Source organism: Mycteria americana, chromosome 22, assembly GCF_035582795.1.
Source record: "Mycteria americana isolate JAX WOST 10 ecotype Jacksonville Zoo and Gardens chromosome 22, USCA_MyAme_1.0, whole genome shotgun sequence".
Classification (NCBI taxonomy): Eukaryota; Metazoa; Chordata; class Aves; order Ciconiiformes; family Ciconiidae; genus Mycteria; species Mycteria americana.
The window spans coordinates 8,447,297-8,460,119 of NC_134386.1; the positions used below are offsets into that span (position 1 = coordinate 8,447,297).

General features: G+C 52.6%; 2 protein-coding genes across 2 annotated transcripts in view; both read right to left on the reverse strand.

The window, feature by feature from the left end:
* LOC142419578 (M1-specific T cell receptor alpha chain-like) overlaps window positions 1-12,823 on the reverse strand; it is a 394,724-nt gene that overhangs the window by 373,765 nt on the left and 8,136 nt on the right. The window lies entirely within an intron of this gene.
* LOC142419924 (uncharacterized) lies at window positions 2,545-3,699 on the reverse strand. The gene is made up of 2 exons (XM_075523350.1): window positions 3,634-3,699; window positions 2,545-3,209 (listed from the first exon to the last, which is right to left on the reverse strand). The coding sequence occupies exons 1-2, from the start codon at window positions 3,683-3,685 to the stop codon at window positions 2,545-2,547; spliced, it is 717 nt and encodes a 238-aa protein (XP_075379465.1). The 5' UTR covers window positions 3,686-3,699.

The following is a 12,823-nucleotide window of genomic DNA, read 5'->3' on the forward strand; positions in this document are numbered from 1 at the left end:
TGGATACCAGAACTGCAGTCACCAGCATCTTCCTGTTGGGCAGAGAAACCAAAGGGACTCAGGGACATGGGAACTCCCCCCAGCCAAGCAGTAGTGAGTCCACAGAGCTGGAGGAGAGACATGAAAAGCAGGGAGACAGCTCAAGCATGTGAACACAGAATCTTGTCCAGTGCCTTGCTGATGGGTCTTGCTCAGTTTTTGAGGCTTTCACTGATCCCCAACATGCAGGGCCAGGAAGATATTTACCCTCCTTCAGCTTCTTAAACTGGGATGTAAAGCCACAGGAGCAGTCATGTCTCCTCCCAAGAGCCGCCTTCTCCAACAGTGGTCACTGGTGGACGCGGAGGGCAGAGTAAGAGCTGGACAAGCAGCTGGGATACTTCTCCTGAATACTCATTGTTGTGTCCCACTCAGTTTCAGCAGCTCAGGGATGTTCCTGAGTCTGCTGTGGGAATGCACCCTCGTGGCAGGGAAGGCCAACAGCATCCTGGGCTGCAGTAGGAAGAGCCTTGCCAGCAGGACAAGGGAACTGATCCTTCCTCTCTACTCAGCGCTGCTGAAGCCACATCTGGAGTGCTGGGTACAGTTCTGGGCTTCCCAGTACAAGATAGGTATTGGAGTGAGCCTAGCAAAATGGTGCAGGGACTGGAGCATCTTTCCTGTGAGGATCGTCTGAGAGGGCTGGCAGTGTTGAGTCTGGGGAAGAGAAGGGTAATGGGGGATCCTGGCAATGTGTGTAAATAGGTGATGAGAGGGAATGAAGAAGAGACTCTTCTGATTCAGGCATGCTTGGGACTCCACACCTCTGCCACGAGGAGGCTCTGTGGGGAGACTAATTAAAGTTGTTGAAGTGCTCAGCCCAAAGAAAGACACCAAACTGCAACCCTTACTGTGTTCCAGGTTTGCAAGAGCCAAGAGGAGGTTGTTCAGCCCTGGCAGGATTGTCTTTGTGCAGTCCGGCCACAGCTGGGCTTTTCCTAGCCCTCCAAGTCAGAAGGTGCTTGCGTATCTTCTCAGGCAGACATACCCTTCTGTAGAAGCACTGGCTCTCAGCTCCAGGTCACATTGCCAAAGGGGCCTGGGCACCTGAAAATTCCTGTAGGAGCCTGAAGGCAGAGATCAAGCAGCCTGCTGTCAGGCAACAGGAGGCTGCAGGCTGTTTTCCTGCTTTTTGTTCCTCTTGGAGATCACAACCAGCCCAACCAGGCCCCAGCAAGGGAGGAGTGTCCATGGTGAACTTCTCCTGCCGTCCAGTGCCCAGCCAGAGACAGGCACCTGCACCCATGTCTCTCAGGGTTGGAGACAGGCCCCTTTGTAGCCATTCATGTGCTCCTTGTCCTTCAGTAGTACCTGAAAGGAGGTAGAACCAGGAACAGCCAAAGGCACCAGGAAGCAGGAGTCTGACTCCCTTTCCTCACAGGGGGTTTCTCTGCCTTCTCAAATGTCTCTGGAAAGAGCACCTGCCATAAACATCCCACACAGAGTCAGACACCATTTCTTTCTAGTGAGATGACACACAACCCTTTTCTTTACAAATATCTTCTCCCCATCCCTTCAGGTATCAAAATCGACTCCCTGTCTGGAGAAAACACCTCCCAGAACCTCTTATAAACTCAAGGGAGTTTCTGTATACAATGGGATCAGAAATCATTATGGGATGCAGTGGAAAAGTATTTACAGATTGTACAACACATAGGATGCTTAGGAGAAGCAGCAGAGACAGAGAAAGGGAAGGATCAAGGCATTTTGGCCTGGAGGCCTGGAGCAAGGATGGGAAGACAGATGGAGGTAGGCATGAGAGGGGCTGAGCCCATGTGAACATGTATCTGATCTGTGCTCGCCTGGCCATGCCTGTTGCTCTGCCTTGTTTGTCCACCTGCCAGTAGTTCCCTGCAAACACAGTTATGAAGTCCTGCTGGGACAGGGAGCAGGGCTGGTCCTCACTCTGTGCCTCTGAAGCCTCTGACCATGGGCTCTGGACAGCTGTGTCAGCTACTGGAGCCACACAGAGTTCCCTGGGGACTGGCTGGAGCCTGCAGTCTCTTCCCAGAGGCCTCCTTCCAGCTCTCACTCACCTCAGACCTCCAGCCCCTTAGGGCAACTTAGCAAATCTCTTTCTGACTCACTCATCAAGCAGGAACCTGGCATCCCTTGAGGCTGTGGTCAGGGTGTCCAGTCCAAGCTTTTATGCTGTCTCCCGGGCCTCTACTCCAAAGGTTCTGAATCCTGTCAAACACGCTTGTGGTCTCAACACTGAGCCACTGTGGGGAGCACTTGAAGGTGCCTGTGACCATGACATCCCCTTCTCCTGTTGGTGTGGAGCTTGGACGCCTGACTCCATGGGATGACTTTGTAACACAAATGGGAACATTTTGAAATCTCTGTGAAGGCCTGTAGCTGGAGGACACAGTTGGAAGTATATCTGAGCTCTAACAAAGTAATGACATGAGAAACACCTCCTGTTTTTTCTTTTCTATGTCACGTTTTGCATTAGCAATTCAGCCCTGGAGTCCCTGTGTTTCCAGAGCAGAGGAAAGCACCTGCTCAGGGTTCCCTTGGCTGTCCTAGTGGGGTGAGGCAGAAGCCCGAGAAGAGGCCGTGTGTGTTCCATGCCAGCAGTGGCCGGTCCCTGCGGCAGGACCGAGGGCTGTGCGGCTGCCCGTTGGCTCCTCGCCGGGTGAGAGGCGGGAGAAGGTTTCTGCTCGGTGGGCTCCCGGGGCACGGTGGCTGCGAGGCCTCGACGGGCCCGATGCCAGTGCCGGTACCGGGGCCGGGCGGGGCGAGCCGACCCCGGCAGGCGGAGCGGCAGCGCCCCCTGGCGGGCCCGGTGGGCGCTGTCCCGCCGCCCCCGACACACACGCCCGGCCCCGCCCACGGCGGTTCGTGCCCGGCCGCAGCCCCGGCTCCTCTCGCCGTGTCTGCCACGGCGCAGTAATACACCGCCGCGTCCCCGCGCCGGGGCCGGGCGAGCCACAGGGAGCTGGACCGGCGGTCTGCCGCCACCGACAGCCGCCCCGGCGGGTCCGGCAGCTCTTTGGACCCTTTGTGACTGCTCACGAGGAACGTGGGGCCTCGGCCCGGGAGCTGCCGGTACCAGTAGATGACATCGGTGGTCTTTATGTCGGGGTGTGAGCAATTGATGCTGATGCTGGTGCCCTCGGTGGTCTCTGCCGACATGTCCTGCTGCACCTGGGCTCTGCCCGCAGCCACTGCTGAGAAGAAAAAGAATCACTTTGTTTCAGCAGAAACTGTCATGCAGCAGTAGAGGGGAGAAGACAGTTCACGGATGATGGGGATATATGCTGAGAACAAAGTATGGAGAGACAATTTCTCCGAGGTGGTTGGTTGGAGACAAGAATGTATGAAGTATGTTTGGAAGTACAGTCAGAGTGAAAAAGAGGAGAAGGGAATGTGGAAAAGAGATTGGCTGAAATGAATGGATGGATGGATGAAGAAATAGAGTGAGACAGGCAAGCTGAGAGGGAATGACCTCATTGAGGGCAGAACGGATGCCTACAGAGGAGGAATAAGGCCCGAGAAGGAGCACAAGGGCCAGAGGCCAGTCCCGGGCCCAGCGCTGGTCCCACGCAGCCCCCGGCCTGGCTCCCCGCCACCACCACCAGCCCCACGCACCCAGCAGCACCGCGGCCAGCCCCGCCAGCCCTGCGCCCCGGCACCGCCGCATCGCGCCGCTCCGCCGCCCGCTCCTCGCTGCCCCCCCCAGCCCCGCTCTCTGCTCCGGCCGCGGCGCCTCCTCTCCACCGCCTTCTCTCCTCTCCACCGCCTCCAGCTCCGCCCCGGGGCTGAGCCCTGCGCCGGCGCCGCTCGGGGGCTCGCCCGGGCTCAGAGTGCTCAGTGGCTCTGCAGGGGCGCAAGTTTGTCTCCTGCGAAGTGGACTCTTCCCCTCCTCCAGCAAGGACTCCCCAGCAAGAATAAGCCTGCACAGCGCCAGCTGCAACGTGGGACAGCTGAAGGGCCTTGACGCAGGAGATGGACCAGCTTCCCAGAGCTGCCTCTGAGCTCAGGGGCTGGAAACAGCAGCCACTGATTTCCTGTGGTTGGGAGTGAGGAGGCTGAGAGCCTCCCTTCAGCTGCCTCTCTGCAGTCCAAGCACGATGCCTAAAAGTTGTGTTGTGGCAGAAGAAGTATGATGACAAATGTGCCCATGGCCATGCAGGGCTCAGGGAGGGCAGGGGTGATGGAGAATCACAGAGTCAGAATGCAGGTCAGAAGGGACCTCCAGGGGTCATCTAGGTCAACCCCCGCTTGGAACAGTTCCCATTATATCAAGCCGCTGCAGGATGGCGTTTGCAGAAACTCCCGGGGAAATCCATTCCAGTTCTCATTTTTTCTTTTAGCCTGTTGCTTAACTAGAACTCCCCATGTTCCAGCGGCTGTTCATTGCTTTTACTCCTGTCACAGAGCACTTCCACAGCCTAGTCCATCTGCTCTGTGTCATTTGAACAAGGAATTCCTGGACCTCCTGGGAATAATTTGGCTAACAGAGATCAGTGTACTGCCTGTTCCCTCTGGTTGAGTGTCATCCCCAAACTTGCAGGAAGTGCTGACCTTCCCACTACTCGTGGCATTCGTGAAAACTTTAAAGACTGAAAACTTTAAAGGTCCTACTGCTGATCCCTGAGAGACCACACTGGTGTCTGCCAGCTGGGCTTTGCACCACTGATCATAACTCTTTGTGCCTGGTAGTCCAGCCAATTTTCCACTCACCTTATCATCCTCTTACTGAACCCATTGTCACCAATTTGGTCATAAAGGAAGTATGAGAGAGGCTGTCAAAGGTCTTCCTAAGCTCCAGGTAGACACATCAGGGTTCAAATACTGGAACAGTCTTCCCAGAGAGGTGGCTGATGCCCCAAGCCTGTCAGTGTTTAAGAGGTATTTAGACAATGCCCTTAATAACACGCTTTAACTTTTGGTCAGCCCTGAATTGGTCAGGCATTCAGACTAGATGACCATTGTAGGTCCCTTCCCACTGAAATCTATTCTGTTTTGTTCTATTCTATTGTATTCTACATCCCCTGCCCTTCCCTTCTCCACAGTGCCTGTTACCTCATGAGAAAGCAATGAGGTTTGCCCTCAATGACACTAGAGTCTCAGCTCAGAAGCAGCTCCATGGAGAGGGGAATCAGCCCTGGCTGAGCTCTCCCAGAAGACCTCTGTGGCAATGATGTCACCAAAGGTCACTAAAGGGAAGGGGGAAGCATTGGCTGCACTGTCTCCAAGTTGGACCTGAGCCCAGGAAGACAGACATTCAGGAGGGGAGTTGGGCTCAGGAACTTTACACACCGTAGGCAGCCCTTATCAGACAGAAAGTCTCTTCTGGACACCCCTGTGGGACAGCAGCAGGCTTTGGAGGATGCAATATTGAATTCAATGTCCCTTCCCTCCCAGGGGCAGTTGCTGGGCAATCAGACTTAGATTCCAGTCTGGGACATAAAAGTCTTTGGGGGCTGAAGTCCAAAGCAGTCATCAGTTCTTTGGCTTTCCTGTGCAAGCCACAGGGTCTGTCCCTTCTACACAGAGCACAGCGATGTCAGGCTCTCTGTTCCTTTCATTCAGTACCTGTTTGGGCCAAGTCTCAAAGCTTGCCTGACACAGCACCAGGTAGATGAACTGCAGAAATACACTTGGCATTGGCTTGGACATGAGAGGGGGCTGTGTCCCAACACAGAAACCGCAGACACTGCATTGAAAACAGATCCACTCAGGAATAGGCAGTACATGGTCAGCAGGATTCCTCAGGCTTTCTTCTTGCCCATAAAGCAATCTCCATCCTTTTGAAGTCTCTAGCACTGGGGAGAGCTGCTCTATATTGGCTGGAGAGTCAAGGAGAGGGGACTGCCAGCCATGCTGAGGCACTCCTAATATTGTTAACATTGAACTAAACTAAGGATCCAAGCTGGAGTGAAAGCATCCTTGTTGGGGCCTGAAATTTGCAGCAGCAGAGCATGAGCTTTGGAGGGGCAGGAAAGGGAGGGCTGAGGAGGCAGGGACTGCATTTCAGTGCCTCTTCCCTGGACAGATCTCTAGCAGGCTGGTGCCATCACCATTCAGCTGCACTTGGGCTCCTTCTGACCCTGGGAACCTGCTGCTCTGTGGTGCTCATGGACAGAGCAGTGGACAGTATCCCTGCCATGAACAGCACATTACCTCCTAATGACAGGCACTCAAGGACACACACACACAGGCTCATGCACACCGGCTTGGAATCATGCACAAATTTGTGCTCCCACATCCATCCATGCAAACCCAACCCACAAAAGCACATAAGACAAGAACACACATAGGAACACCATGAACCATGGACTCTGTTGAGGACAGCTGGGGACAACCACAGCAGGGCTAGACCATTCTGGGGAAAGAGAAGGCCCAAGGCAAGCACATGGCAATTTTTGTGTACTCACAGACTGTACAGAGAGGGAAGGAGTCAAAACCAGCCAGAATTTTTTTCTGAGGGCAGTGTTAGGCAGGATGAGGTCAAAACCTAGCAGCAAAACACATACACCTGGGGAGACAACAAGAAGTGATCATTGTGGTGAGCAGAGGAGGAAGGGAAAGAAGAGGATAGGGTACATCCTTTCATCTGAGTACTCGGAAGAAACCTTCATTGGGGAATGGGCATGGCACAAACCTGGAAATGAAAAGGCAGCAGTGTTGGAAATGAAAGCACAGCCCCATATCATTAGTTGTGATGGTTTGCATTCAAGATGAGCTTGTCAGGAAATTGTTACATCTGCAAAGGGTGGCTCTAGTCCTGCAGCAATGAAGGGCAGGTATAAAAGCCAGCTCAAGTGCCTGCTTTCTCATCCACTTCTCTGCCTCCTTCTCCTTTGGAACCAGCTGAGTCTGAAGCCCCTTCTCCTCTACTTCCAAAGTGAGATCTCTCCTTGGTGGACATTTGAGCTGATATTGGCTATCTCCTGTGCTGGGGTTTGGAGCATCTTGTCATGATAGAGGGAAGCAAGGAGAAGGTCTGCTTAAAGAGAGTCTGGGACGTGGCTGAGGGGGCTTGTGGTTTATGAATTAGGAGGGAGCCTCCTTGGGTCAGGCTGCTCTTTATAGGGCGATGAAGACCCTGCAGCTCCTGGCACAGCTTCCAGAGCCCTACTCTTGGTTCTTTGTGAAAGGGAAACCAGGCTGTTCCTCACCTACCTGCATGCTCTTCTTCCTCCCTGCCCTCTCTCCCAGGTGCATCTCCAGCGCAGAGATATGTCGTGTTATGACCAGTGCCTGCCCTGCCAGCCCTGTGGTCCAACCCCGCTGGCCAACAGCTGCAATGAGCCCTGTGTCAGGCAGTGCCACAACTCCACCGTCGTCATCCAGCCCTCTCCCATGGTGGTGACCCTGCCTGGCCCCATCCTCAGCTCCTTCCCACAGAACACCGTTGTGGGCTCCTCCACCTCCGCTGCTGTTGGCAGCATCCTCAGCTGTGATGGAGTGCCCATCACCTCTGGGTGCTGTGACCTCCCTGGCATTTCCAGCCGCTACTATGGCAGAAGGTGTCTCCTCTGCTAAAGGTGCTGGGAGAGCCCCAGGGAGACACCTTGAGGAACTCAGAACATGGTGCTGGGCAGAGGATCGATTTTCTGGATTTTATTTTCAGCATAGCTGATCAACCTTGCCTTTCTATCCCTTCTCCATGGCCAAGGACTCCAGACTCTTGGCTTCCCTCGGGGCTCCCTGCACTGGCAGCCCCCACTTGGAGTGATTTTGTTTCCCTCTTTTGGCTCATTAAAGTTCTGTTGCATTCAAGTCTGGCCTCCATGTGGTCCTTCCCTCTGTGGACACTCCCCAACCTATGAAAGGAGAAGGGTGTTGCTCAGTGGTGGAAGGGAGGTGAGGATATCCCTTCTTCATTCACAGAGGAATGGGAGGTTGGGACAGCCTGCAGTGGCTCCTCTTTTGGGCACCATCCCTTAGAGCTGAGGAAAACATCCCTGGCTGCTCTGCTGCAAGTGACCATCAGCCCTTGCCTTGCTGTGTCTCTGCTCACAAATGTCCAGAGAGGGAGGAGGCCCTGAGGGGTCAGCAGCCCCATGAGCTCTTAAGGAAGGGTGTTTCCCTTGCTATGGCCAGAGCTTCGCTGAGGTGGTGGTGGGGGGTGTGGGGCTCTGGGAGATGATTTGCTTTGCAGAATGTCAGAAGTAGTAAAGCAGGGAACAGCCTTTGGGATGGCCTATAGTTGCTACTCTGGCTTCCTTTCCCTTCCATCACCCAGTCTAGGGTTCCATGGCCAGCAGACATCAGCAGGGGAAAGTTGCCCATGCTGCTGAATGTGTTGAGGCTGGGAATTGGAGCTAAGCGTGTGGGAGCTGAGAGCAGTCAGCACAGAAATGGGGAAAGTGAAACAGTGTATTTCTGAGGGAGAGCAGATTGCTCTGATACAGAGCGTGCAGGTGAATGTGAAGATCAGCAAGGATGACGGTACTGGGTGCACTTCCCAAGAGAGCTGCAGGCAGGTGTAGAGCTCTTGACAGCTTCATTGGTCCCCCCAGAGAGTTTGTGCTCAGGAATTGGCTGCAATTCTGCAGGAGAGGATTCTTTTTTTTACAGGTAAATCTCATCCCTGCTGATTAGTGGAAATGTCATTTGGCAGCCACTATAGTCTCATACCTTATTTCCTGCATGAAAATCCAGATGTCTTGACAGAAGTGTACAAGTGGAAGAATGGAAATCCCCACACCAATGTCCTCCACCCACAGGGAATTATGGCTAATGAAGCGTATCTCAGAATGACTGAGGACCAAATGCTTCAGTCTCTTCTAGAGTGTCTTCCTTCCAAAGATGCTGGAGGGCTTCCTCAGGCCAGGGGGCGTACCCATCTCCTTCCACAGCTACATGGCCCAGCTGTACTCCTCCCAGCTGCTGGGCAGAGACCAATGCTTCCTCTACACTGTCATGTCTTACGGCTACTGCTTGGCTATCTGCAAGCCTCTGCACTATGGGGCCATCATGAATCGTCCACAGCTAGAATCCCCTGCTCTTCTGCACACCCACTGCTGGGCCATTTGGGAGGTCAGGGCTTTCTTCCCCACTGAGCTATCACATCTTCCCCTGGGGTCCTCAGCTCTCTGGGGACACTGCTATTTCTTCAGGGAACAGAAGCCTCTTCTGTTTCTCTCAATTCTTCCCTTTCTTTCCTCAGCAGCCTGGGAACAACGCCTCTCCCCCAAATCCCCCCAAATAGGAGATGAACCCTGCTATGCAGCAGACCAGGTGTTCTGTCTGTGTATGTTCTGCTGGGATGACTCACAGTGTGAGAGAGGAACCTGGCTCCGGCACTGCTGTTAGATGCCACAAATGCAGAGATGACAAGGAGAACCTTCTCCTACTCTAGGGGAAAGGGTCAGGGGTCAACAGGGAACAGGGCACACAGGGCACCCATTGGAGTGCTGCACTGCGAGGGATGGAGATAGGGCCCCAGAGCTGAAAGGGCATATGAAGGGGTGGGGGTACTGCCCACATCCTTTCCACATTAACTCCAAAGTGATCCCATGCACCAGTCATGGCAGAGATAACAAACCGGTCATTATCTTTAAATTAACCTGACCTGAGTAGGCACAGACCTGGCTGTGCTGAGCTGTACATATCACTTGGCAAACTTGGCAATGTTGCCACAAACACATCCTTGTGTTGATCTAGGAGTGAAGCGTCGTGCTTTCATAGAAATGTCCTTTTGCTCAACAGTAGAAATTAGGAGCGGTTGATTTCTAAGAAAATCCCATGGAAACTTAAAAGATGACAATGCCAGTGAGACTCAGCATGGGCAAGATTTGCACTATGTGCTAAACCCCAGCTCAAGTTCCACCTCATGCTCCATAACTCAGGGTTCGCAGCATCTGAAGGGGCATAATGTCACCCGTGCTATCCCCTTTACCATCTTGTGTTTTCTCCAATTAATGGTATTTTAATCAACACTCTGTGGAGCCAGAATCCCATTCTTACTCGCATCTATCTACAGCCATGCTCCACCCTTATCATTAAAAAAAAATGCAATTCCAAATTTCTAGTAGGAATTTCCCCTGCTCCAGATCATGTCCATTGCCTTTCGCTCTATCACTTTGCTGAAGAAGAGTTTGGCTGCATCTGGCCTTTCGTCCCCCAGTCAAGTGTTAGAAGCATCAAAAGGCTCTTTCCAAAGCTTCTCTTTTGAAGGCCGAAGAAGGTCTGTTCGCTCAGACTCTCCTCATGTCTCGTGTTACAGCAACAGAGAATTGGTAAATTTGGAAGAGACCTCTGGAAGTGATTGTGTCCAAACCCCACCTCAGGAAGGGTGACCTAGAGCTGGTTGCATAGGACCATGTCCAGAGGGATTTTGAGTACCTCCAAGGATGGAGACTCCACAACCTCTCTGGGCATCCTGTGCCACTGCTGCCTCACCCTCATAGCGAAAAACTGTTTCTTAGTATTCAGACAGAGCCTCCTTTTTTTCAGTTTGTGCCAAATGCCTCTTGTCCTGTCACTGGACACCACAGAGAAGAGCCACCACACAGAAGAGCCTTTTCTCACAGGAAAAGTGAGAAAAATACTGAAGTCCCTCCAGTCACTGGTCCTTTGACCTCTCACTCATACATATGCAATGTGATCTGTCCAGTTGCTGACAGCAAGAGGTATGAGCTCTGTGGCATGTTCTTCCTTCTCCAGTTGCTGGCACCCAGACCTTGCTTACACCCCAGTCCCTCCAGCTGCTGGCACAGAAACTGCCAGGCCCTGTGATCAGAGTTCTCTTCTCCAGTTACAGGAACTTAGAACTTGCTGCACACCCCCTGGTCCATCCAGTTGCTGGCACCCAGGCCTACAATCCCTATGGCCATTGGTTATTCACCCCATTACTGGTACCCAGATCTCTCTTTCACACCAGTCGCTCCAGTTACTGGCATTCACACGTGGGAAGTTACACAGAAGGATGGTTAAGAAAGGATTTAATAAGAAGGCAGGGGGGACTGTAGTGGTCAGGTGCAGGGCTCATCCCAACAAGTGCACTGACTGGACCCTGCTTAGATGCAGATGACTCCTTTTATCCTTCTTCCTCTCTATAGCCTCCTCTTGCTCCTCCCCAGTCCCCTCTTTGCCCCCACCTCTGACCCTTCCCCAAGCATGCCTTAATAAGTGTTGCCTAGTCCTGCAGGCCCCCTCTCAACCATCCATAACCCTCATGTTGCTCTTGTCACCTGTTGTCACTTACAAAGCTCAGCCTGACCCACTTCAAAGCTACACCTGCAGTTTCAATGGCCCATCAATTAGCAGCTGCAGAGCTCTGATCTCCCTCCTTGTCTCCCTTCTCACTTCCTTAGAGATTGGTGTCAATGTGTGCTTTCTTTATCACTTGTCCTTTTACTTCTTCTTCCCTTTGAAAGGCAAAGGGACTTGATCTGACAGCCTTAGAGAACCAGCACCTCTCACCTTCAACATGCCCTGACAGTGGCCTCTGCTGAACTTGCTCATGTGTCTGAGTTCCTGAAGACACTGAAAGGCTCCTGTCCCCAGAGGAAACTGGGTCTCTTGAGTCTAGGCTCTGGGGGGAAACCCCATGTTGAGCTCAGTCTTTGAAGTGCCTCCCTGCAACACCTGCAGCAATGCTGTCATGGCACTCACTTTTCAGAACACCTGAGAAGTTACAAACATGAAGGAAAAGGGAAAGATTGGCCAAATGAGCAATCAGTTTCAGATGTAAGGTGGGTGTGAAAAAGCACTGTAGTACATAAAATATCATTCTGGAATGAGTTAGTTTGCACTCTCATATTCCAACTTATTTATTGTTTGCCCTCCGAGATGTCCTGCATTTCCTGCAAGATCCTGAATCCACCCTCACAGCTCGTTGTGTACAGCCCAGCATGAAGAGAAACCTGAATTCCACCTCCAGGTGGCATCCAAACCATAGCTTTCTTACCCATCCAGGTGGGAATGGGGCTTCTCATCCACCTTCCAGTACCTCACAGACACATTTTTCTCCAGGGACAGAGACTGACCTTTCTTTGTCACCTCAGAGGTCCTCACTGCAAACACCTGATGCCATGGCCTACTGAGCTGACATCACTCCATTAATTAGACCATGTTGGCCTGCCGCCATGGCTGCTTTTTCAGCTTCCACCAAGGATGTTCTCCAGGGCCAGTGCTTTGCTTTCCAAAACAGACTTAGCATAACAAGACACATGTGCACAGAGGAACAAACTAGATCCCAGAAATGCATGTCCCAGAAATGCAGCCACCAGCAGTTTTGTGTTGGGTAGAGAACCCACAGGGACTCAGGGACATGGGGACTCCTCCCAGCCAAGCAGTAGTGAGCCCCCAGAGCTGGAGGAGAGACATGAAAAGTAGGGGGACAGCCGAAGCAGTTGAACACAGAATCTTGCACAGTGCCTGGCTGATGGGTCTTGCTCAGTTTTTGAGGCTTTCACTGAGTGCCAGATGCAGAGCTAGGAAGACATTTTCCTTCCTTGGCCTTTATCATGGTTTAGCCCCAGCCAGCAACTAAGCACCACACAGCCGCTTGCTCACTCCCCCCCAGTAGGATGGGAGAGAGAATTGGAAGAGTAAAAGTGAGAAAACTCATGGGTTGGGATAAAGACAGTTTAATAGGTAAAGCAAAAGCGGTGCACGCAAGCAAAGCAAAACAAGGAATTCATTCACTACTTCCCATCGGCAGGCAGGTGTTCAGCCATGTCCAGGAAAGCAGGGCTCCATCACGTGTAATGGTTCCTTGGGAAGACAAATGCCATCACTCCAAATGTCCCCCCCTTCCTTCCTCTTCCCCCAACTTTATATGCTGAACATGACATCATATGGTATGAAATATCCCTTT

What these genes read in the sequence shown, in the direction of transcription:
- LOC142419924 (XM_075523350.1), bottom strand. Translation starts at nt 3,685, where the DNA reads ATGCGGCGGTGCCGGGGCGCAGGGCTGGCGGGGCTGGCCGCGGTGCTG. An exon ending in GCTGGCCGCGGTGCTGCTGG is followed by an intron (nt 3,210 to 3,633) that starts GTGCGTGGGGCT and finishes TCTTCTCAGCAG; the next exon opens with TGGCTGCGGGCAGAGCCCAG.